The sequence below is a fragment of the Trematomus bernacchii genome, unplaced genomic scaffold (genome assembly GCF_902827165.1).
Source record: "Trematomus bernacchii unplaced genomic scaffold, fTreBer1.1, whole genome shotgun sequence".
NCBI lineage: Eukaryota > Metazoa > Chordata > Actinopteri > Perciformes > Nototheniidae > Trematomus > Trematomus bernacchii.
Window position 1 is genome coordinate 15,814,772 of NW_022987593.1, and position 26,853 is coordinate 15,841,624.

The following is a 26,853-nucleotide window of genomic DNA, read 5'->3' on the forward strand; positions in this document are numbered from 1 at the left end:
TGAAGCAGTGTGTGTAAAGCAGTGTGTGTGAAGCAGTGTGTGTAAAGCAGTGTGTGTAAAGCAGTGTGTGTAAAGCAGTGTGTGTGTGAAGCAGTGTGTGTGTGAAGCAGTGTGTGTGTAAAGCAGTGTGTGTAAAGCAGTGTGTGTGAAGCAGTGTGTGTGAAGCGGTGTGTGTGAAGCGGTGCGTGTGAAGCAGTGCGTGTGAAGCAGTGCGTGTGAAGCAGTGTGTGTGAAGGTGTTTGTTTGTGTGTGTGAAGGTGTGTGTGTGAAGGTGTGTGTGTTTACCAGCTCCTGGGACATCTCCTCGATCTTGGTGATGAGGTCGGTGAAGAACTCCGTCATGTCCTTCTGCTCGCCGGTGTTCAGCGGCTGTTTGTCCATCGTGTACGTTTTACAGAACGGACGAGGGTTGTACGCCTTCCTCTCGCTCTCCTGGAGACAGAGAGGGTTTAGATTAGATTAGGTTTAGATAATGAAAGAGTCGTGGTGTTGTTGTTCAAACTCTGTGTCTGCAGAGCTTCAAATGAGTCCTGTGCCGTTAGTACGGATGAAACTAAAGCTTATGTTCTTTATAGATTCATTTAGCACATATTTTCTGGATTAAATCAAGTCAGAAAATTAACTTGAAGACAGGTAATCAATTTAACCAACAGGCGAGTAGATTAGATCATTTTAAAACATTGATTTAGTTCATTGAGGCTGTCCCAGAGTCTCCAGCATTAGTCCCAGCAGAGGAACTATGTCTCACAGAAACAGACTGGATTCACTTTAGCAAAACTCAAATTGAGCCAGATCATCGTCCCAGAGGACTTCTGACACAGAGTGTAGCTTGCTTGTAAAAGTGTGTATATTTCCTAAGAAGTGGAACTTTTTATAATGTATATTGTGTTAGGATGAGCTATTCCTTTAAAGGGGACCTATCATGCAAAATGCACTTTTGTACGTCTTTTCTACATGAATATGTGTCCCCGGTGTTCCAGGGAACTCACCAAGTGTCAGAAAACACAACCCTCTCTATTTTCCTCCATACCCAAATCTCTAAAAAAGGGGCTGCAACGGATCTGATAAAAACTGATCCAGATTTGAACACTGTCCTGACGTCAGGACGGTGGCGCTACGGCTATTGGGCCAACTCCACCAATCAGGAGGAGACAGCCACGGCCATTGCCGTTCTAAAGCGCTGGAGACGCTGTAGTACATATGCCAGGCCTGTAGGTGGTGCTGTTCTCACTGAATCTGCCCTTGCAAAAACAGATCTAAAAAATGTCAAATTGAGCAAAATGAGGCATGGCTAAAATGCATGATCTGTTTGGTATTTTGAAAAAAAAAAAGTATAAATATGCCTTATATAGGTATGGTCCTACACTATATTATTCAAATATAGCATGATAGGTCCACTTTAACCTTCTGTTTGTGCCCTATAAAAGAAAATAACACACTTGAATCTAGGGCGGCGGTGCACGTTTTTCACATGTATGGTTACTATTTGTATTACTAACCTCTGCTCTCTATAGAATGAATCTCAAAATCCAAAGTAGATGATTTTAAAACACGTACATCTGTTTTATTAGTTCTATGTCCTATATATATATTCATGTTGCCCTGTTAGAGGAGCCTGTGACTTTAGCTACAGTGTAGATATGGCAATGACAAACTAATGTGCACATGACAATCAAGCCTTGAATTGAATAAAACTCACCATGAGATATGTGAACATCTTCTGCAGCTCCAGCAGCGTGGTCTTGTGTTTGATATCCTCAGCGTACTGCACACACACACACACACACACACACAAACACAGTATAAGAATCCACACACTCTTCTTAATCTGAATGATGTTTTCGTGCCCTCAGTTCGTCCTGCAGGCACTGACCTTGGCGGTGAACACGGCCTGCCGCGCCTCGGGGATCATGTAGAGCTGCTGGATGGTGGAGGCCAGGTAACACGTGGCCCCGAGGTTAGTCAGACCCACGAAGCGACACTCGGCCCGAACATCGTCGTGGGGCCAGTAGTCCCACTTATACGGAGCGTGAGAAGCTGGAGGATGGATAAAAGAACAATGTAGTTAATTAGGACATGTAGAGCGTGGCTTCTTTGGTGTACAAGCTGGTCGTTTGCCCTGTAAAATACCAATTAAATGTACATTAATCAATATTTCTATGAACTATCTATATGAGCTTTTTGTTGTAGTTTTTAAGCACATTAACTGTTTAGTTCATTGAGGCTGTCCCAGAGTCTCCAGCATTAGTCCCACCAGAGGAACAATGTCTCACAGAAACAAACTGGATTCACTTTAGCAAAACTCAAATTGAGCCAGATCATCGTCCCAGAGGACTTCTGACACAGAGTGTAGCTTGCAGACGATTATATGCACGTATTTATTCTTTGTATAATTAGATATACTGTATATGTACTTTAGGAAGTGCACTATGAAATGCCTTACTGTCTGACATGTCCTATAAATAAACTTGCCTTGTCTCACAACTATATCAATCTTTCGTCTGTAAAGTTTTGTTTACAAGGAAATCTCTGCACGCTTATGTGTCCGTTTTGGAAAAAGGTAACCAAAAATATTGTAATAGTACACTTTCAGAAAATATACAAAGATACAAAGACCGGCTGAAATTAAAATAACAGAAAACATGATAAGCTAAGCAGGTAGTGGAGGAACTTTAGAAAACGCCTCACTGATAGTGACAGTTCATGCCCCTCTTTAAATGTTCACTAACTTATCTGTCGGACAATTTAAACACAAACAACCACAGAGATATTTCTATTTCAAACAGCTGGGGTAGCAAACTTTCAGACCTAAAGTAAATTACATTTTGAAAGTTGAAGACCTCACTTATCTGTTTTTACTGCTAGCCATTTTAAGACAAGTTAAACCCTCATAAATCAGGTGTCAAAGCAGCAACAAGAGAGTAGAGAGAGTTCTGTTCTACCTGGTAACCAACTCTAGATATAAGAAGACAAGTAGTTCGCTTCCTCACCTTGCATGTGCTGGGACATGACCCAGTTGTGCAGCAGCCGGTAGTTTTCCACGGATCCCTTCACCGTCTCCACCAGCAGGTCGTAGGCGGCGGCCCGGGCGGCGTGCGATTTACATTTGGGCTGAGCGCGGTCTGCCAGGCTGGGCAGGAGGAAGAGGAGGTTGTGCACGTCGCGCAGGAACTCCTGACCCTCGCGCGAGAACTTGAAGGGAGGTTTGTGTTTGAGGACGCTGGTGGCGAGACGCAGGAGGCCGGTCAACCCGTCGTCTTCGATCATCCCGTCCTGCTGGTCCAGGATCTCACGGCTGAAGGAGAGAGACAACAACCAGGTCATGAATATCTGTCCTTGAAATGTTTAGTATGTTTGGTATTACACATGATAACAAAGGCCCTACGTAGCTGTGTACATGACAGGATGTATGATTACCTAGAAGAGCATCAGGACACTTACATTCATTTTCATTTCATTCATTTACAGTTATACAATATATATGTATCTCGTGTTTTCAGAGCACAGATTCTGACCTCCGGATGCAGTCAGCGAGGTGTCGAGCGAGAGCGTCCAGGTCGAGCAGCGTCGTCTGCAGCGGGGTGGCCAGCGACAGAGAGGGAGAGACCTTCTGTGAGTTCAAACAGACCAACACTAGCAGCAGCTCCATGACACATCAACGCAATGCTACAAACATATTAAAGGTCCCCTATTATACTGTGTTTCATCAATATATTACAGGTCTCAGATATATACAGAGCCTGTCTCTGATTGGCTGAAACACCAAACAGATCATTGCAGCATCCCATAATCCCCTCTGTTTCAGCCCTGTTTCCAAAGTGCTGATTCTCTGTCTGTTACTTTAGATGAAAATAAGGAGCCCCTCCCCACGCCCCTCTGAGAGAGATTTGGTTACAAAGAACACAATGGTGCTCTAGGAGGAGATTCAGGTGATAAGGTGGTGGGGGGGGTTACCTTGGTTGCTGATTGGCTAATGGATACACAAGCCAAAACATCGTTATGACATCATGAAGTGGCCAAAATCTGATCAGCTCATTTTCAGACAGGTTTTTATATAAATGGATCAGGACAAAAAGAGAGAGAATCTTTGTTCCTGAAACTTTCAGAGTCTCTTTACAGAGAGGGGACACATGTTGATGAAGAAGAGACATGAAGAAGAGGGGACACATGTTGATGTAGAAGAGACGTGACGAAGAGGGGACACATGTTGATGTAGAAGAGACATGAAGAAGAGGGGACACATGTTGATGTAGAAGAGACATGAAGAAGAGGGGACACATGTTGATGTAGAAGAGACATGAAGAAGAGGGGACACATGTTGATGTAGAAGAGACATGAAGAAGAGGGGACACATGTTGATGTAGAAGAGACATGAAGAAGAGGGGACACATGTTGATGTAGAAGAGACATGAAGAAGAGGGGACACATGGTGATGTAGAAGAGACATGAAGAAGAGGGGACACATGTTGATGTAGAAGAGACATGAAGAAGAGGGGACACATGTTGATGTAGAAGAGACATGAAGAAGAGGGGACACATGTTGATGTAGAAGAGACATGAAGAAGAGGGGACACATGTTGATGTAGAAGAGACATGAAGAAGAGGGGACACATGTTGATGTAGAAGAGACATGAAGAAGAGGGGACACATGTTGATGTAGAAGAGACATGAAGAAGAGGGGACACATGGTGATGTAGAAGAGACATGAAGAAGTGGGGACACATGGTGATGTAGAAGAGACATGAAGAAGAGGGGACACATGTTGATGTAGAAGAGACATGAACAAGTGGATTTTGCATGATAGGTGACCTTTAAATAAACAGATATATATGATCATCAGTGAGTGAGTTAGGGTAAGGGTCTCACCTGGCTGGCGTCTTTAACGTGGATGTTGTCGATGAGTTTGCAGAGCAGCCAGAAGTATTCCTTACAGCCCGTCTTCAGCAGAGGCTCCTCCTCATAGTCCTCCACCTGCAGCAAACACACATTAGCATCAAACTCACTTTTTAACAGAAAAGAGCACACATTTTGCACTCTTTTAAAGTGAATTTAAATCATAGACATCACACAGTTTCAGTCTATGTCGGCAAAGTGTCTGCTGTGATGTGATTTAAAGGTAAACCAGATTTGTTTTAAACTTAAATCTTGTCAATTAGATGCTTAATTTTGGGCAGAACCTGTCTTGATTAGAGTTTATCAATTGTATCACTACCGACTACTAGTGTACCACAATACTATATTTCATGTATTATATTCTAGTGTGTGTGTGTGTGTGTGTGTGTGTGTGTGTGTGTGTGTGTGTGTGTGTGTGTGTGTGTGAGACCCACCCTGAGTGGTTTGAGGGCCTGAGCGTCGGGCAGGAACTTGAGCAACGTGGAGGCGGCGAGCAGCAGGAAGGATCTGTTGATGGACTCTCCGCTCTCCAGCCCCGACAGAGACAGCTTGTAGAGGCCGTTACACGCCTCGTGTCTCACCGCCGGCTGAAAACAAACACCACACGTCAGACAACAAACTAAAGAAACAAGTGTTTTGAAGAATTCTACACTTTATTTCTTAGCTCTGAACCACAGATGTGAAGTCTACCTGCTGCTTGTTTATTGCTTAAAGAGTTTTCTAATTCATGTACCTTTAACTTAAAAGGTCACCTATTATGCAAAATCCACTTCCTCATGTCTCTTCTACATCAACATGTGTCCCCTCTTCTCCATGTCTCTTCTTCATCAACATGTGTCCCCTCTTCTTCATGTCTCTTCTTCATCAACATGTGTCCCCTCTTCTTCATGTCTCTTCTACATCAACATGTGTCCCCTCTTCTTCATGTCTCTTCTACATCAACATGTGTCCCCTCTTCTTCATATCTCTTCTACATCAACATGTGTCCCCTCTTCTTCATGTCTCTCCTACATCAACATGTGTCCCCTCTTCTTCATGTCTCTTCTACATCAACATGTGTCCCCTCTTCTTCATGTCTCTTCTACATCAACATGTGTCCCCTCTTCTTCATGTCTCTTCTACATCAACATGTGTCCCCTCTTCTTCATGTCTCTTCTACATCAACATGTGTCCCCTCTTCTTCATGTCTCTTCTACATCAACATGTGTCCCCTCTTCTTCATGTCTCTTCTACATCAACATGTGTCCCCTCTTCTTCATGTCTCTTCTACATCAACATGTGTCCCCTCTTCTTCATGTCTCTTCTACATCAACATGTGTCCCCTCTTCTTCATGTCTCTTCTACATCAACATGTGTCCCCTCTTCTTCATGTCTCTTCTACATCAACATGTGTCCCCTCTTCTTCATGTCTCTTCTACATCAACATGTGTCCCCTCTTCTTCATGTCTCTTCTACATCAACATGTGTCCCCTCTTCTTCATGTCTCTTCTACATCAGCATGTGTCCCCTCTTCTTCATGTCTCTTCTACATCAACATGTGTCCCCTCTTCTTCATGTCTCTTCTACATCAACATGTGTCCCCTCTTCTTCATGTCTCTTCTACATCAACATGTGTCCCCTCTTCTTCATGTCTCTTCTACATCAACATGTGTCCCCTCTTCTTCATGTCTCTTCTACATCAACATGTGTCCCCTCTTCTTCATGTCTCTTCTACATCAACATGTGTCCCCTCTTCTTCATGTCTCTTCTACATCAGCATGTGTCCCCTCTTCTTCATGTCTCTTCTACATCAACATGTGTCCCCTCTTCTTCATGTCTCTTCTACATCAACATGTGTCCCCTCTTCTTCATGTCTCTTCTACATCAGCATGTGTCCCCTCTTCTTCATGTCTCTTCTACATCAACATGTGTCCCCTCTTCTTCATGTCTCTTCTACATCACCATGTGTCCCCTCTGTGTAAAGAGACTCTGAAAGTTTCAGGAACAAAGATTCCCTCTCTTTTTGTCCTGATCCATTTATATAAAAACCTGTCTGAAAATGAGCTGATCAGATTTTGGCCACTTTATGATGTCATAACGATGTTTTGTCTTGTGTAACCATTAGCCAATCACCAACCAAGGTAACCCCCCCCCCCACCCACCTTATCACCTGAATCTCCTCCTAGAGCACCATTGTGTTCTTTTTAACCAAATATCTCTCAGAGGGGCGTGGCCAGCAGCAGCTCATTAGCATTTAAAGCTACAGACACAGAATCAGCACTTTTGAAACAGGGCTGAAACAGAGGGGATTATGGGTAATGCTGCAATGATCTGTTTGGAGCAAAACACTTCAGAGACATGTTCTGTATATAACTGAGACCTATAATAAATGGATGAAAAACAGTATAATAGGGGACCTTTAACTCTGCCTGTGCTCTTCCTCTGTGGTGTTCATAAGATCATAGTAAGTGAACTGGTCGGCATGAGTTTGTTTTAAAACTGTTTCCAGTCTCACCTCAGGCACCAGCAGCGTGAGTTTCTTCAGCCAGTCGTGAAGATGGTCGCTGTCGGCCAGACTGGACTTCACAGTGGAGGAGCAGTGGGCCCAGCTGACCAGCAGCCACATGGAGTAGTGGGTCACTGGGGAGGAAGAAAGAAACATCACAGTCATATCACTGTCAAACTAAACTCAGATGGGTTTTCTTATTTGAGTTGAGAGATGTTGAAGTTTCTCTTTCCTTCTAACTTTCAGAATTGTATCAGCGTGTGAATAGAATGAATGCCAAATGTTAATGGGTATCATTTGTAATCAGTTCTCACCTTCATGACGAGACCTGTGGTCAGACTGAGCCTTAAGAACTCTGTTGAACAAAAAGACCACATGCAAATTATACTTGATATATATTTAGTATTTTAAAAAGTATTTAAATATCTGAAAGTATATGAAGTACCAGAAGAACATGTGTAGTGCTCACCTGTGTGCGAGGTTGTCGTAGGTGTAGGCCACGTTGATCAAGCGTTGGATGAGGTTAGTACCCTGAACCAGGCTGAGGAACACCTGGAAACCAACAGATCATTCAATCCCAGAATAATCACTTACAGCTTTTTAGTTTTTTCTATCTAGTGGAACATTTACCTCAGTGAGTCGAGGGATGTGCAGACCCTTCCCGTGCTCCACGGTGGATTTGCGTGATTTCCCCGGCCACGCTCGTTTGCGCTGACTGTCTGCGAGGCCGGACCAGGAGAAGACGTCGTGGTACGCCAGGTCCAGATCAGCTGGGTCCACGGCAAACTGACAGATCAACTTCTGCAGGCAGGCGAGGCAGTCGAGCAGCCACTGAGGAGGAGACGGAGAGAGGAGAGATTACAAACACACACTCATTGCAGGAAACACAATATGAAGAGGAATGGGGGAAATGGTCAATATTTAAGAATCAAACCAGCGACAAGGAAAACTGACTGCGTAAGAGGAACTGTTCTGACAAATGGTCAAATGAGAATGTGACTCCCAACGGCATTTCATGTTTTATTTTATCTCTGTATTTGTATCTATAGCTGTGTTGCATTGTTTATTTTGTTTGGGTTGTCATGAACTCATGAAGATCCCACAAGCAGCTGTGAGGGTTTACAACATGCAGCTTTGTTAATAAACACACAAATCAAAGAACTTATTCAAATCAAATCAAATCAGGTTTTATTTATAAAGCACATTTAAAAGCGTTTTTTGGTCGAGCCAAAGTGCTGTACATGTAATAAAAACACATTGCTACAAATCACAATAAACGACAATAAATTACAACAGATATATCTTAAAAACAAAATAAAAATAAAACACACGGAAAAGTCAGGAGTCGTGCTCCGCTCTAACTAGAAAGCCAGAGAGAAGAAGTGTGTTTTTAGTTTTGATTTAAAAACCCCTAGGGTCTGGGCCGACCTTATTCCATGAATGGAAGTTCGTATTATTGATTGTTTCCCCTTTAAAGTTGATTTGACTCCAAAGGCAGGTGTTCTCTCTCACCACAGTCCAGGACTCCTGGTCTTTGGGCTCCAGGATGCCCGAGTTGAAGATCTCCAGGAGAAGCTGCAGACCTCCAGAGGAGACGAACTGGAGGACAGAAAGACACATATTCAATCTAACAATAACAGTTTCTAATGTATGTTTTTTATATTCTACATGAGCAGATGTGTTTTTACTGATCCACAGGTAGATTTGGTTTGCAGATAAAACGACAAGAGATCCATCATGTTGTTTATTGTCGTTATATTTGCATCTTTACTTAAAAACTAAAGTTTAAAAGGTCCCATGTCATGCTTTTCTGGTTATTACCCGTCCCCTTGTGTGTTATGAAGGTTTTTCTGCATGTAAACGGTCTGCAGAGTCACAAACCCTCAAAGTACACCCTGTAGCGAGTAAAACTCTAACACAGAAAAGACCTGTCTATGCTGCCCCAGAACGCCTCGTTGGACATTTATCTTTTTCCATTGTTTACTTCTTGGGTATAGTGACGTATTTCGGGTATAGTGACGTAACGTAACGTCCGCGGAGCCGTTACGTTTGGACCAATCCGCGGACTTCCTCACACACACACTCGGCGGGACGTTGCGAGGCTCGCTGCTGCGAGGAGCGGGACACTGTGAGCTGGCTCACTGGTGTGGGGTCGGCGAGACAGCGAGACACCGCGGAACTCAGCCTGGGCACACACACAAACTCCCAGCCAGGCTGCGGGGGTGTGTGTGTTTCGGGCTGGGTTTCGCTGTGTCTCGCTGTCGGCCATTGGGCTCACAGGGAGGGGGGGGGGGGGCAGGAGCTCCAACAAGCCGTTTAGGACAGAGAGTGAATACACATACTATACAGAGATGCTGTATGAGAAGTGTTTGGAAAATTGCACAATATAAATATATTCTAGTAGACCTCAACAATGGAATTATGATCAGTAGAAATGGCCATGACATGGGACCTTTAAATACAGTGAAAGTGACCCTAATGGAATAAAATGTAGTTTTTGAGAGCCTTAAGGTCTAAAAACAACAGTTCAATAAAGTGTATTCTTCTGTAACAGATATAATATGTGGTACCTTGCAGCTCCAGGTGTTCTTGCTGTTTTCTATCTGATCCTCGCTGGAGTCGTCAGAGTCTGGATAAAGATCGCTGTAGCTGCCCTGAAAACACACACACACACACACACACACACACACACACACACACACACACACACACACACACACACACACACACACACACACACACACACACACACACACACACACACACACACACACACACACACACACACACACACACACACACACACACACACACACACACACACACACACACACACACACACACACACACACACACACACACACACACACACACACACACACACACACACACACACACACACACACACACACACACACACACACACACACACACACACACAAATTGTCAGATTACAAACATTTCTTATTTTAACGATCACTGCTAAGTACCAATTATTTACCTGCTAAAAATCCTTTAATATGTTCATTTGTAATATTTTGTTCACCTCACACAAGCAGGTGTGTTTTCATACGTGTGTGTTTACGAACCAATATACACATGTCTCAGCATCAAAATGAAAACAAGAAAGATTATACTTGTATTCTATCTATGAGGCTTTTAGGAAATACTGTTTACTTGGCTAAAAAAAAATGTCAACAAAATTGACAAACCAGAAGTACATATGTTAAATAAAATCAAAATGATGGTGTTTCTCTCACAGTGGACTCTCGGTGGATGCGTCTGTTGGGTTTTCCCAGAGCCTCGATGATCTCCAGAGCGTAGAGCAGCTTGTGGGGGCTTTTGATCCTCAGGAGCTCCTTCCAGCACAGACCCTCCCCATTCTGCACAGAAACACACACTCAGTTCATCTCTGTCCGACAGATACAACGTACAGCAACTTGAATGTGTGACTGCATTGTCTATTTCCTCCTAATGAACTTGATTTCTGTATTTTTCTCTTTGTTATGTTTACTTGTAGTGTTGGTTAAAAAAAAAAAGCACCGAAATCTACAGGTGTACATTAAATCTGCTCTCTATTTCCATTAACTTCTGAAGGTTGTTTGTGAAGTGTGGTGACTGACCGTGTCGTCTGAGATGTTCTGGAAGGCCTGAAGCATCTTGGGACATGTAGGAAGAAGCATCAGCAGCTCCCAAACCCGCCGGGACAGATTCTCTGCGTGGAGGTGAAGCTCCTCACACCGTGCACTCTGCTTTAAAACAAAAACACACATTCATGTTATAACAAAGCTCATATAATCCTGTTGTCCTCATTATGAGTTGCTTAGATTAATACTTTAAGTCAGACGTGCCAAGGTAAGTCAAAAACACTCATATAATCTCATTATGAGTTGCGTACATGAATACTTTAAAGATCTCCTATCATGCTATTTTTAAGGCATATATTATGGGTCTCAGATATATACAAATACATAAAAAACATGTCTGATGTGTTTTGCTCAATATCTTTCTATTCCAGCCCCGTTAGAGAACTGCTGATTCTGGGTCCGTAGCTTTAAAAAAAAAGCGAATGCCTGCTCAGAATTCTACGAGATACAACTAAATGCCGCGATTAAACGCCATATCATGTTCAAAACCACATCAAGGATTATTTCTGAAACAGTTTGGAGCTCAAAGGCTTTCTCTCTTGCCGGTTATACCACAAGGTGAGTTCCTTTTTATTTCCTGCTTCTTCACACACATGCTCTCCAGTACAGGTTAGCTCTGAGTGTTAGCGATGCTAATGTAAACAAAGACCATATTACGTCCAAAACAGTCGGGCATTGTTTCTGAGAGCAACGTTTCTGATAGGGCCGTGGGTCCACATTTCAGATATTACGTCATATCGGACGCAAATCTGGATCAGCTCCGTTATAGCCCCGTTTTTAGAGATTTGGGTACGGAGGAAAAGAGAGAGGGTTTTATTTTCTGACACTTTGTAAGTCTACTGACACACCGGGGACACATATTTATGTATAAAAGACATAAAAAAGTGCATTTTGCATGATAGGACACCTTTAATACTTTAAGTCAGACATGCTAGGTAAGTCAAAAACAGGATTGAAATGAAGATTTTGATTTGTCAGCATGTGTGTATATATCTTTACTGAATATGTATCACTTGCTTTTGTTAAAAAACTGAGAAAATCAATACAAATATTTACCAAAAACACACATTTCATGTTATAGCACAGCTCATATAATCTTGTTGTCCTCATTATGAATTGCTTTCATGAATACTTTAAGACTGACATGCCGAGGTAAGTTTAAAAACACTCACCTCTGGGTTTTCGTTGAGCTTCTCCGTGTTGGGGTTGGGAGGTTTGAAGCAGGCCAGCATCTCCAGCAGGTCAAACAGCGTGGTGAGGTGCGGCTCCTGCAGGAGGAGCAGCATGGGGATGTGCTCCTTCTGGGGGGGGGGGCAGGCAGGAGGCCGGCAGCTGCACGCCCTCCCCCTTCCTCTCCCTGCGAGGAGCGCCCAGAGACACGAACACCATCTGGGGAGAAAGAGTAGGATATCAGTGATCAGCTGGGTTGAACATTGCTTGGGTCCCCTGAAAGCGCAATATAAACCTAACTTATTATTATTATTATTATTTCAAGAGCAAAACATGTACAAGAAATTGGCTTTTGTGTGTATTGTGAAAATGATGTATAGTTAGAAATAATGCAAAACAAAAAAAGGTACGCTTTGGAACATTTGGTGAAATTTAGACCAGCGTATCCAACCGAACTGTAAATGGTTGTTTCTGTATTGTTATGTCATTATGCAACTACTTAGACTCACACTTTCTCATAGACATTTATAATATTCATTTGTATTTATATGTGTATCCTTGTAAACTGTTTTATCTAGTGTTGTTGTTATTTTATTTATTTATTTATATATATATATATATATATATATATATATATATATATATATATATATATATATATATATATATATCAGGGTTTCCGCTAGGATTTTTTCTTACCGGACAAATCTGAAACTTACCTGTCATGTTTCAATAATAATAATAATAATAATTGTGTAGCAGAGTTTCCGTTAGCAGGTAATTACCGCACTATGACCGGATATGCTGATGTTTAAACTGATCTCTCTCTCGTCCGGTTATACTTCACTCGCGTTTATGTCCATATCGATCAGATCCAGCTCTCCTGATCGGGCTTTATAGAGAGCACCGATCAAACTATTAAGAGTGAATATCGGCCGATAATGACCGGCGGCCAATCGATCGGAGCATCCCTAATTATTACCGGACATTTTGAATTTACCGGTTTTTAATACATTTTACAGGCTAAAAAACTGTAATTACCGGCTAACGGAAACCCTGATCTATATATATATATACCTTCTTTCTTATTACATTTTCTATTCTTAATATTCTTCTGTGAACTCTTATTTTTCATATCCTGTGTTTCACTCTTATCGCTCGTGACACCTGACTTTCCTCTGAGGTATTAATGAAAGTTGATCTTTTTAGGTAGGAAGGACAGAAAGCCGGCAGTCACCTGCATGTCTTTGAAGCCGAGCTCGTGCAGAGTCTTCTCGTCGTAGTCGGTGGTCAGCTCGTGGCCGGAGGAGATCATCCGGACCGGACCCATCAGACCTCCTATAGTGAAAACACACACTTCTAAATGTAGGGGGACATGCCGAGAGTCACACAGCTGTTGGAGACATGTTTGTTTGTTTGTTAATCAACAATCTAATGGGTGCTGACCTGGGAAGTCTGCGGGCTGCCGGCCGCTCTGTCCGAACTCCTGCAGCTGAGCCTGCTGGTTCATCTGCTCCTTCTGCAGGTTCTCGTACCAGTGAGTCACCTCCGCTCGCAGGTCTGCCACCTGGTCGCTCGGGTACATCTCGATCGTCATCTGCAAATAAAAATAACATAGTATAAAGTGCTGAAAAGATGGCGCCGGTGATGATGGCTGCCGTGTCTTCTGCTCCTCTCCAACTCTGCCTTTTTTCACTTTATTTCAGTTATAGACTCTTATGGCACTAGTTCTATTCTATTTGTATTTACTTGCACTATTTTATCAGTTTTATTGTGTTGCACTGTTGGAGGAGCCTGTGACCTAAGATTCTCATTGTCATAACTACACTGCACAAATGACAATAAAAGCCTTGAACATATACAGATGCAAAAGGTTGACATTTACATTATAATTTAGAACTTTGGTGACAGTCACCGTTTACCTCTGAGGGGAAACCGTGTACAAGAGAAAATATCTAAGTTGTTATAGTATAGTTTGAAATCTAAACCTTGCCTTCCTCAAAAGCTCATTTTTAAGCAACTTTTTTAAATACAGGCTGTGTGCATTTTAAAATAATTATGTATTTAGCACCAAGATCAGCTTCATAATAACACAAATAAAATCTCTGGATCTCATTGGAAGATGGTAAACAATTGGAAGTATTATACATTCATATAAAATGACTTTAAGGGCACTTCAATGATAGCATTTCATAATTTCCAGATGATTATGTTCATGACCCTCATGGACGTATTAAGGATCAGAATCAGGTTTATTTCAAAGCAATAAAAAAAAAAAAAACGACTTCTACTATTTTCAAAAGTCCTCTTCGTAGCGTCCGTGGTTTCTCATCAGCGTGTTACTTTGTAAATAGAAGCATCTACAAAGAGCCCAGGAGATCCACTCAAATGTTTCAGAGTAAGCTGTACACAGCGTCTGTCCCTAAATGCAGGTGTAGATGTGTCACCTTGTCAGGAAGTCCTGCCGGTTGGCAGACGATCCTCAGAGGCAGGGACTGTTTGTCGCTCAGAGCCTTCAGGTGGCTGCTGATCCCCGTGCCCTCGATCTGCCACTGCCTCAGGTGGTACGCAAACCTGAAGGAGGACCGGATAATGTGGTTTAGATAAAGTGTTGTTTACCAAGGCACCCCTGAAAAATGTCTTGACCCCAAGGCACACCAACTTCTCGTAGATTTAAAAACCAGAGCTTAAACTAAAAACTATAAATACTCCATAAACTGGTTTTCAAATGTGTATTTAATTTAATAGAACATTTTATAGAACAAATATAAGTCATCCTAAAAAACATATAATCCATCATATAATAACAATAACCAGACTAGTATGATGAATGAAATATTATAAACAGGCGTGCTAAGTAGGCACCACTGGTTGAGACGTTTATATACAATCATTCATGTCCTTGCTGCTGCTGTGAGGCTTCCTGCTGTGCCTACCTGCGTCTGAAGGCCTCCAGGTGAGTTTTGAGCATCAGCAGCCCCCTCTCGATGCTCGTCAGGCTGGAGTGGGCGTCCTTCTCCAGGTTGGCTGAGGCCAGCAGGAGACTCTCCATACACTTCCTGATGAACTCCTGCTCCTTCTCCAGCCCCGTCTTTCCCGCTGCGGGAGTCATCATGCAAACAACACGACATACAGAGACACAACGCAGGATCAAACCGGGAGTGCAGTCATTTCGTCACAAACTTTCTTTATTGGGGTTTTTCAACAGCATACAGTTATTCTATCAGAGCTTGTATCAGTAGTAGGTAAACAAATCTTCACTTTATAGACAAATAGGTAGAGTAAGACTTTGACTTACGCTATAAGATGTTTTAATTTTGATGTTTAAAGTAAATGGTAAATGGACTGTACTTATATAGCGCTTTATCCAGTCTCTAAGACCCCTCAAAGCGCTTTACATACTACATGTCATTCACCCATTCACACAGAGCAGTGTACCTTACTCTAGGACCTAACATTCACACCCATTCACACAGAGCAGTGTACCTTACTCTAGGACCTAACATTCATACAGAGCAGTGCACCTTACTCTAGGACCTAACATTCACACAGAGCAGTGCACCTTACTCTAGGACCTAACATTCACACCCATTCACACAGAGCAGTGTACCTTACTCTAGGACCTAACATTCACACAGAGCAGTGTACCTTACTCTAGGACCTAACATTCATACAGAGCAGTGCACCTTACTCTAGGACCTAACATTCACACAGAGCAGTGCACCTTACTCTAGGACCTAACATTCACACCCATTCACACAGAGCAGTGTACCTTACTCTAGGACCTAACATTCACACAGAGCAGTGTACCTTACTCTAGGACCTAACATTCACACAGAGCAGTGCACCTTACTCTAGGACCTAACATTCACACAGAGCAGTGCACCTTACTCTAGGACCTAACATTCACACCCATTCACACAGAGCAGTGTACCTTACTCTAGGACCTAACATTCACACAGAGCAGTGTACCTTACTCTAGGACCTAACATTCACACAGAGCAGTGCACCTTACTCTAGGACCTAACATTCACACAGAGCAGTGCACCTTACTCTAGGACCTAACATTCACACAGAGCAGTGTACCTTACTCTAGGACCTAACATTCACACAGAGCAGTGTACCTTACTCTAGGACCTAACATTCATACAGAGCAGTGCACCTTACTCTAGGACCTAACATTCACACAGAGCAGTGTACCTTACTCTAGGACCTAACATTCATACAGAGCAGTGCACCTTACTCTAGGACCTAACATTCACACAGAGCAGTGCACCTTACTCTAGGACCTAACATTCACACAGAGCAGTGCACCTTACTCTAGGACCTAACATTCACACAGAGCAGTGCACCTTACTCTAGGACCTAACATTCACACAGAGCAGTGTACCTTACTCTAGGACCTAACATTCACACAGAGCAGTGTACCTTACTCTAGGACCTAACATTCACACAGAGCAGTGTACCTTACTCTAGGACCTAACATTCACACAGAGCAGTGTACCTTACTCTAGGACCTAACATTCACACAGAGCAGTGTACCTTACTCTAGGACCTAACATTCACACACATTCACACAGAGCAGTGCACCTTACTCTAGGACCTAACATTCACACAGAGCAGTGTACCTTACTCTAGGACCTAACATTCACACACATTCACACAGAGCAGTGCACCTTACTCTAGGACCTAACATTCACACAGAGCAGTGTACCTTACTCTAGGACCTAACATTCACACAGAGCAGTGCACCTTACTCTAGGACCTAACATTCACACAGAGCAGTGTACCTTACTCTAGGACCTAACATTCACACAGAGCAGTGTACCTTACTCTAGGACCTAACATTCACACAGAGCAGTGCACCTTACTCTAGGACCTAACATTCACACAGAGCAGTGCACCTTACTCTAGGACCTAACATTCACACAGAGCAGTGCACCTTACTCTAGGACCTAACATTCACACAGAGCAGTGTACCTTACTCTAGGACCTAACATTCACACACATTCACACAGAGCAGTGCACCTTACTCTAGGACCTAACATTCACACAGAGCAGTGTACCTTACTCTAGGACCTAACATTCACACAGAGCAGTGTACCTTACTCTAGGACCTAACATTCACACAGAGCAGTGCACCTTACTCTAGGACCTAACATTCACACAGAGCAGTGTACCTTACTCTAGGACCTAACATTCACACAGAGCAGTGCACCTTACTCTAGGACCTAACATTCACACAGAGCAGTGTACCTTACTCTAGGACCTAACATTCACACACATTCACACACCGTTGGCCATCGGGAGCAACTCAGGGTTCAGTATCTTGCCCAAGGATACATCGACATGTTGACTGCATGGGCTGGGATCGAACCCACAACCTTCTGGTTGAAAAACGACCGCACTCCCTCGCAGCCAAAGTACGGCCAAAGAAGCAATGTTTAAAATATAAAACTTTAAAAAGGCGAGCTTGTGTAAATATAGAATATTCAGTTTAATTTTTGGTTTAGTGAATGTGAAATTCCTCGATGAATTTACAACTTTCAACTTTCAACATGAGATTCTTGATTGACATTTCATTTTTGGTATTGTGTTGATGTTTCTGTGGGAGACTTACTACCTTGAGACTCAAGACAATGTGTTATTGTTTTGTTTTTGTATCTTGTTTATCATGAGGTTTGTAATTATATCCGTGTGATATTTGAGATCTTTGACAAGAGGGGATATGATTGGATAACTCACAGGAGGGCTATCATCTTTATGAGCTTATTTTCAGACCTCCTGCTTCTATTGACTTTGATATGGAAGTCTGTATGTATTTGCATGACAGGCTGTGTGTTACTGATGGAGTAAACTCACCGTTGATGTAGTAGGAGTTGATGTACTGGATGGCGGCGCGGCTGATATCTGCAGACTGAGCTCTCAGAGCGATGCCCCACAGCTGGTCCATCCCACACAGCTGCACACACACACACACACACACACACACACACACACACACATCTGTGAGTCGAGTGTTTGTGACTTAACTTCAGGCAAGATGAGTTACTGTAACATGTTAGCTTAGCTCTGGAGCCTTTAGATTGTAAACAGCTCTGTTTTTCCATAGAGATAAACAAAGAATATTTGAAGGTTTTTAGATGTTTTGAATATGAAGTAGAGCTTGTGTACCTCACAGCTGGAGGCGTTGTCCAGTGCGCTGGTGGCGAGGCGCGCTAAGTTACACAGGTGCTGGAAGAGGTTGAGGCCGGTCATACTGATGGTCTCTGGTTTCAGCTGGGGCATCTGGACACACACACACACACACACACTGTTAGATAACACAACAATAGAAACAGAGCAACACAAAGCTCCTCCATCAGAGCATAAACTTATAAAACAGACTGCCTCTGGACTAAACCATGATGATCATGTTTTATCGAGTCAATTCTGTCTTTTTCACTAATGTCATGGTTTGGTAACCTGACTTTAAGGAGCAGAAACTCTCTGAGTCAGACCGTAAAGTGGTCCAGCAGACCTGGTGAGCCACAGCTAAACATGGAGACCCTGTACCTCAGGCAGTTACAGCTAAACCTGGAGACCCTGTACATCAGGCAGTTACAGCTAAACCTGGAGACCCTGTACCTCAGGCAGTTACAGATAAACCTGGAGACCCTGTACCTCAGGCAGTTACAGCTAAACCTGGAGACCCTGTACCTCAGGCAGTTACAGCGGTTATCCAGCTCCATATTAGACGATGACTCCCACCCTCTGCACTCAGAATTTAAGCTTTTTCCTTCGGGCCGGAGGGTAGTTGTCCCAAAGATTTACAACACGTGATTTGCAGCTTTAATTATTCAGATATTTGATATGTGTAACGAAGAACTCACTAGACTCTCATCGGTCTTTGCAGGACTTTTGTTTTTGTTGCTCTGTTCTGATTGTATGTAAAGCACTGGGAAAAGTGCTATATAAATCTTATGTATTATTATTATTGTTATGAAAGAAAGAATGGTGAATCTTCTGGAAATGCTGCCAAACTTTTCCATCAAATTGGAAAATCAGTTTGTAATAAAGTTTGAAGAAAGAAATCGGTCATGCATTTGCAAAATTATGAATAATAATATATCTCTATAATATATTATATAATTCTAGAACCAGTGAGTTGTTACATAATTTACCAAAAGAGGCTCAATTGATTCTCAGATTTTAAAACATCGATCTTGTGGTGTGTGTGAGACATTGAGCTCCTACCTTCTCCAGGAACAGATGTTTGTAGGTCTCCATGCCCATTGCATGCTGGTCCTTGCTGCGGACCTGATTGAGAAACCAGTGCAGAGCGTCGTCGTAACATTCAGCGTCTTCTACCAGGCAGTGCCACAGGATGTCCACCTGCTCCAGACTCAGCCCTGAAACACACACACACAGGATTACACACAAACTCAATCAGGGAAAAATACTGGTGTGAAAAACTGTCCATGCGCTTTTTCTCGATTGTCAGGAGTGATTGTTAGAGTTTATTTGCGTCCCTTCAAGCTATTTTGATTCCCAGCATGTGGTACTGTATGTACATAGAAACAAGGGGTCCGAACATCCACAAAAAAGTAATGCCGAGCAAAAGAACAACAACGTTTGTAGCACAATCTATCTATCCATCCATCCATCTATCTATCTATCTGTCTATCCATCCATCCATCCGTCCATCCATCCATCTATCCATCCATCCGTCCATCCATCTATCCGTCTGTCCGTCTATCTATCTATCTATCTATCTATCTATCTATCTATCTATCTATCTATCTATCTATCTATCTATCTGTCTGTCTGTCTGTCTATCTATCTATCTATCTATCTATCTATCTATCTGTCTGTCTGTCTGTCTATCTATCTATCTATCCATCTATCTATCTATCTATCTATCCATCTATGTATCTAAAACCCAGTTGTTTTTTTAACCTAAAATGTGAAATACTGGACAATTGTATCTCTTTCCTGTCATATATATACGGACCACACTGCAGACATACCCTGTCACGTTACTTTATTTTAAAGAGACAAGACAAAAAAGTTGGGATCAATAACAATATTTCTGATCAAACAGGGTTTCTTTGAGTTTAATTATAGGATGAATTTTAATGAAATCGCAAATGTTTATTACATTTAAAGACATAAATATTTTTTTAAATCGTACCTGCCAATGTTGATTTTTGTTTCCTTCTAAAAATATATAATTGACAAAGAAATATTATTCTGTACTTTGTATGTAGGCCTATTATAGAGTGAACTATTTAGTACAAATATAACTATGTATTTATCTATTTATTTACTTGAATAAAACTATCTTTGAAGCTATAATAGTCGTAAGTCTCTTCTAGAAATAGTGATAACGACGTTAAATCCTTTTTTTGAAGTTTTAAACTTAAATCCTGGCCATATTTTACACATTGCACCTTTTTATGTACCGTTTATTTTCATTGTTGAGAGACTGGTGTTAATCTGAGAGGAATATAAGACGTTAAATCTTACTGAAGTGGTCGGGTGATCCCAGTGTGGAGAAGACGCAGGTGAGGAACTGCAGACGGACCTGGACCTCCGCACTGTGGCTGTACCTGAGCACCACGGCAAGGAAGGACAGGTCAGTAACAGAGAACAACAAAGAGACAATAATTATATCTTTTCATTCTTATTTGCTGCATTTCTTTGAGGAACCGAGGTGAAGGTCTGACGGACTTACAGTGCAAACTTGTGCCGGTGTTCCCGGACTTCCTGGATGTAGTGCTGCAGGTTATCGAAGAACAGCTTCATCATGTGCAGCTCCTTCTCTGCCCACCTGAATCACACACACACAAATATATTTAGGAGCCGTTCAGCATCTTAAGACCAGCGGAAATATGGTACGTAGTAGGGATGGGAATTTGAAAGCAAATGTATATTCGAATATTCGACCCCCCAAAAAAACGGTTAACCGGTTAACCGAAATGTACACATCCTATAAAAAAAAAATTGGGTAAAAAAAAATTGTGTAAAATATTTTTTAGAAAAAAGTGTTTTCAATAACTTTTGGAAATAAATAAATACATGTTCAAATAAGTATAGAAACCAAGTCGAATTTGTCAAATGTATTGAACTGGTGATCACAGTTTGACAGCTATAGGCCTACAGCTTTCATGTGCGGAGGCGATTCACAATCAGGCCAGCTGTAGAGAAGACCCTCTCAGCTGGAACGGAGGTTGCGGGTATAGCAAGGTATAGTATGTATATATATAAGTTTAATTTGGCATAGTTTGCACTCTACACCGCACTCACTAACCTGGTCGAAATATTTCCACACATTACTCCTTTTTGACGCCATGTCTGTTGTGTAGGACTCTTCTTAGAGTGTAAATAATTACCGGACTATGACTGGTAAAATATGTTGAATACCGGCAAAACTAAATCTCTCCTGTCAAAATGTCTATGTACTTTGCCGCCACACACGGTTGCCAAGCAGCACTTATTGTTGTTTAGGCTGGCCACTCATGTGTCGCGAGTGTTGACAGGGGGCGGGGGAGCACGCTCATGAACTGTTAGCGCCGGAACCTCGCAACGGCTGCGGAGCGCATTTGCGCCGCATTTGGGCATAAGATGAGGTTTGAATCTGCGTGATCTGCGTGTAGGGAGGGGCAGCAGCCATATCATTAGCTAGAACTAGCTAGATCTGATGGATTTGGACATAAACGCGAGTGAAGTACCGGACGCGAGAGAGAGAGATCAGCACCTGCAGCTCTGCCCGCTGTGAGGGACCGGTGAGCGGAGCAAAACACACCTTTAGACGTCACCTAACACATTTAGCTATGGCACTGTCGTATACATTGAATTATTCAATTTGATAATATGTAATCAACTTAGGCATCCCTCCCAAAAAAAAAAAAAAAATTAATAAAAATATTCATAACTCATATTCGAATACCTGAATAACTTGGAATATTCGAATATTCGATTAATCGTTCCCATCCCTAGTACGTAGGCGGGAAAAGTTATACTAGAAGTTAATGATATTCAAGTTAGGAGAAGTCACTCACATGGTGATCCAGTGAGTGTCGTAGCTGGAGCCAAACTGCTGAAAAGTGCCGAAAAGTTTGGGTAGTAGACGCAGGGAAACAACGACAGACCTGAGAGGGAAGACGAGACGATGAGGGTCAAAAACATGGATACAAAAAAAAACAATAAGACATTGAAGGTGTTCTAAAAATATTATTTTCTATCTTAGGTTTATTTAGTTTTAATGCAACTACTTTGCACACTTCTAAATGTATACAGTACCCTATTTTCATATTTAAGTTGGAAGAGTTTGGTACATTAGTGTATTCATATTCATATTTTATTTAATATTGTGTATTCTATAGATACACACATCTTTCTACTGTTGATATCTATACATTTACAGTTGGCAACAGCCTGTTGCTACCGATACAAAATAATTTCCCATTGCTTTTTTTTGGACATACAACTCATCTATCCACCCATCTGTCTGTCTGTCTGTCTATCTATCTATCCGTCTATCTATCCGTCCGTCCGTCCGTCCGTCCGTCCGTCCATCCATCCATCCGTCTGTCTATCTATCCGTCTGTCTATCCATCTATCCGTCTATCTATCCGTCCGTCCGTCCGTCCGTCCATCCATCCATCCATCTGTCTGTCTATCTATCCGTCTGTCTATCCATCTATCTATCTATCCATCCATCCATCCATCCATCTATCTATCTATCTATCTATCTATCTATCTATCCATCTGTCTATCCATCTATCCATCCATCCATCCATCCATCCATCCATCCATCCATCCATCCATCCATCCATCCATCTATCTATCTATCTATCTGTCTGTCTGTCTGTCTATCTATCCATCTGTCTATCCATCCATCCATCCATCCATCTTGTGCTTTTTTGACAAACACCCAATAATTGACCTTTTCAAAATAATTTAACACAATAAAATAATTTCTAGATCACTTCTCCATGCAGCTTTCCGAGATTCATTCTACGAGTGTTGTTGTTCGTTTGCAGAAAAGGTTAAATCCAGAATGCTCCCTGAAAAAAATCAGCCTGTCGCTCAGTCAGTCTTACCTGTGGTGAGCCAGGTTGTCAAGGCAACCCTCAATGAAGCGCATCCGGATCTGTCTGTCAGTGAACCAGCAGACGAGAGAACAGAGCAACTTCTCCGCCTCGTTGATCAGACCCTCAGACAGATGGATCTAAAACACACACACACACACACACACACATTAAACATGAGACCAGAGGAGATCTTGTACTTTGATATCTGTCTATGAGAAGAAGATGGAAGTGGTACCGCGTCGTCGTCCTGCACCAGGTCCCACAGCAGCGTGTTTCCCTTCTTGCAGACGTTGTCCAGGTTGATGTCGGTCACAGCGTGGCTGTTGGAGAACTGGTGCTTATGGACGGCTGGCCCTGCACACACACACACACACACATATTAATATATATGAATCAGTAATGTGGATTATAATGGCTTGGTGGGTAAAGACAAATAAAACAACATTTGAGAATAGAGTTTACTGAAATGCAGATATTGAAACTTGGAAAGACAGCACTTGTACAATATTACAATATCCAAAGTAGGGCTGCACAATTAATAAGAAATGTATTAAAATTGCAATATGGACTAGTTTTTGCTCTAAGTATATAAGTATAAGGGATTGCCCACAGTACTGAATGCATGGAAGTCGCTTTGGATAAAAGCATCTGAGAAGTGGCATGTCATTTGTAATGTAACATTATGTGGTGCAATATTTGTTTAAGGCAACATAAGTGATTAAATCATCCCGGAGTCATTTGGTGTTGCAGGATAACGTGGTTTATAAAAGGTATTCTACAGACTTCATAAAAAATCCTTGTTTGGTAGAGATTATTTAAAAAAGAAGATTATTTGTTATATATCTTTCAATGATAATGTGAATATGTGTTATCGACAATTGCAAAATCAGTCAGATTTATAGCAATAAGATATTTTTTCAAATGTTTCCGCCAGATCAGGGCTGAGAGGGCGTCCACCCCGAGAGCGCGGGGGGGGGTGTGACGTCACGTCGTGTCAGGTGACTTGAATTGAGCTGACCCTTATAGATACTATCTCTTTACGTATTAGTGATGGGAATTCCGGCTCTCTTTCGGCTCCCAAACGGCTCTTCATGTTACCACAGCTCACCACGGAGCCTCAGTTTCGCCGCTGCGAGGCTCCGGCGCTCGCAGTTCACGCGCATGCTCCACTAGCACCCCCCCCGCCAAGACTCGCCGGCAGTACACTTTCCGTCACAGGAACACGCTTTGCTGGCGGCGAAAAGAATCCCAGCAGACTCCTTTGCCCTTCCAACAGAGGGATGTTCTTGTCCTTTTTCCTTTTCCTCATTTCAAGCGATAAAAACTCTCGATCTTCTCAAATCTTTTCGGGACGCCCTCGGCTCGAGTTCAGGGCGTTCCGAGCTGAATAAGAGCGTCAAATGACGGCAAGACGCCACCCTGGGGGAAACGCTGGTTGTAGCCCTTACCCAAAACAAAAGACTAAACCTAGTCTCATATTGACAATATCTGTTTTTTTTTTTACTGCACATAGTTTATATTTTATTCCATCCTATTTCAATGTATATGTATATTATTTTACTATCGCTATCGCACCATGACATCAAGTCAAATTCCTCGTACGTGTCGACCTACCTGGTGATAAACCTGATTCTGATATCAGGATGTATCTGTATAATATATATAATCAATCTGATATATTGTCCAGTGGGTGCTGCTCACCTTGCACCAGGTGCTCGTGGTAGATGGAGGCGAGGTTGGGGAGGTGCTGCTGGAGGTGAGAGCTGAGCTCAGCGTGGGAGTTGATCTGCACCAGCTCCTCCTCGCAGCCCGACTCCTCTCCATCGAAGTCGGCCATGTTCTTCTCCGACTTGGCGCTGACCTGAGAGCTGCTGCAGGACACATCGTCAGCGCTCAGCATGTCCTCCACCATCGGACTGAGAGGAGGAGGGGGGAGGGGTTTGTAAACAGGAAGCAGAGAAGATGTTATTTTCCCATGTGTTAATGCATGTTAAAAACCCAATAAATATAATGTTAAAGTCCTCACCCTTCAGGGTAGGGTTAGGGTAACACTGCAACTACTTTGCACACTTATGTAATATGTTAAAATGTTCCTTAAGTGGTAAGTTAGTCTATAATAGTGTAGTCTACATCATTTTGTGTACGCCTCATTTACACGCTGCCGTAACAAAACAATTTCCCATTTGTGATGACTAAATCTAATCTAATCTATTCTTTGCTCACCCTTCATGGTGGTGGTGGTGATGATGGTGATGGTGGTGGTGCTGGGGGCCAATAAAGCGCCGGCAGTTGAAGATCTCGTTGCCCATGGCGTCCCCCAGGAAGTCCCCGGGCCCCCGAGGCAGACATGGAGGCTCCTGAGAACCCTGAGGACCCTGAACCATCTGAGAGGGTCCGATCTCCGGCTGCTGAGGCTCCGTCACATCGGGCCGAGCAGACGTAGACGCAGAACACGCGTCCAGCATCCTCATCCGGCCCTCCAGAGACGCAGACGCCATGACGGCAGCAGAAGATGTCTCCGGGTTGAAAGGGAGGTTTTTAGATTTGGCCGCGCCTCCTGAACCGCTAGGCCCCGCCCCCTGGCTCGTGCCTTCACCGAGAGCCTCCCCCGCTTTCCTCTTCCTGGACTCAGTCTGCTCCCTCTGTTCTTTTTGATGATTCCCGCCTTCAGCAGCCGACCGATTCCCCTCGTCTTCGTCGTCATCGTCATCATCATCGTCGTCGTCCTCGTCGTCTTCCTCGTCGTCATCCTCCTCCTCCTCTTCCTCCTCTTTGAGGGCCTCGCTGTCGGCCATGTCGTCAGAGTGCATCTCGCTGCCGGGGCTCCCTGCTGATTGGCTGGCTCTGGAGGAGGCGGCCTCGTTGCTGGAGGCTTCGCTGCGGCCGCTGCTGCTGCCCGGCCCGCTGCTGCCCTCCTCCACACTGTTGGCCGTCTCGTCAGAGCTGCCCTGCATCGACTCCTGGGAGGAACAGAGACACAACAAACGTTGGAAATGTGTTTTATAATGGTACTTTTATATATTACTATCACGTTTCTTTTTCATTATTTGGAGAACATGAGCACAAAATCAATTGCATGTTGAGTTTCTTTTGTGTGGTTGCACAATTTTAGCAAATAATAATAATAAATAGTCTGAGAAAAGAGTCTGGTTCTCAAAATGTTACACAGCATTACAAATCCTACCCCTTTGTATGTGCATGTGTGTATATTAGGTAATTACCTTTTTTTTTAGCTGGTAAGATTTATTAAAAACCGGTAAATTCAAAATGTCCGGTAATAATTAGGGATGCTCCGATCGATCGGCCGCCGGTCATTATCGGCCGATATTCACTCTTAATAGTTTGATCGGTGCTCTCTATAAAGGCCGATCAGGAGAGCTGGATCTGATCGATATGGACATAAACGCGAGTGAAGTATAACCGGACGAGAGAGAGAGATCAGATCAGCTGCTGAGTCTGACGGAGACACTCAGCTCTGCATGATCACCTGAAGCCCTGCCCACTGTTTAGCTGCATGAGATACTGACCGGCTGTCAGGAGAGAGAGAGAGAGAGAGAGAGAGAGAGAGAGAGAGAGAGAG

At 42.9% G+C, this 26,853-nt stretch overlaps 1 protein-coding gene across 1 annotated transcript in view; it reads right to left on the reverse strand.

Moving 5' to 3' along the window:
- Window positions 1-26,853, reverse strand: part of usp34 (ubiquitin specific peptidase 34) — a gene marked incomplete in the record, with an annotated part of 75,235 nt that overhangs the window by 31,896 nt on the left and 16,486 nt on the right. Inside the window, 31 exon segments of the mRNA XM_034129738.1 lie at window positions 286-432; window positions 1,700-1,765; window positions 1,874-2,037; window positions 2,991-3,295; window positions 3,516-3,571; window positions 4,867-4,971; window positions 5,328-5,480; window positions 7,388-7,512; window positions 7,693-7,733; window positions 7,848-7,930; window positions 8,009-8,209; window positions 8,891-8,977; window positions 9,949-10,032; window positions 10,639-10,761; window positions 11,002-11,127; window positions 12,198-12,338; window positions 12,340-12,414; window positions 13,433-13,533; window positions 13,642-13,792; window positions 14,643-14,769; window positions 15,132-15,294; window positions 18,058-18,157; window positions 18,370-18,483; window positions 19,432-19,586; window positions 20,704-20,786; window positions 20,912-21,007; window positions 22,239-22,328; window positions 23,283-23,410; window positions 23,509-23,627; window positions 24,975-25,189; window positions 25,497-26,233. Coding sequence (XP_033985629.1) covers window positions 286-432; window positions 1,700-1,765; window positions 1,874-2,037; window positions 2,991-3,295; window positions 3,516-3,571; window positions 4,867-4,971; window positions 5,328-5,480; window positions 7,388-7,512; window positions 7,693-7,733; window positions 7,848-7,930; window positions 8,009-8,209; window positions 8,891-8,977; window positions 9,949-10,032; window positions 10,639-10,761; window positions 11,002-11,127; window positions 12,198-12,338; window positions 12,340-12,414; window positions 13,433-13,533; window positions 13,642-13,792; window positions 14,643-14,769; window positions 15,132-15,294; window positions 18,058-18,157; window positions 18,370-18,483; window positions 19,432-19,586; window positions 20,704-20,786; window positions 20,912-21,007; window positions 22,239-22,328; window positions 23,283-23,410; window positions 23,509-23,627; window positions 24,975-25,189; window positions 25,497-26,233 — 4,461 coding nt within the window.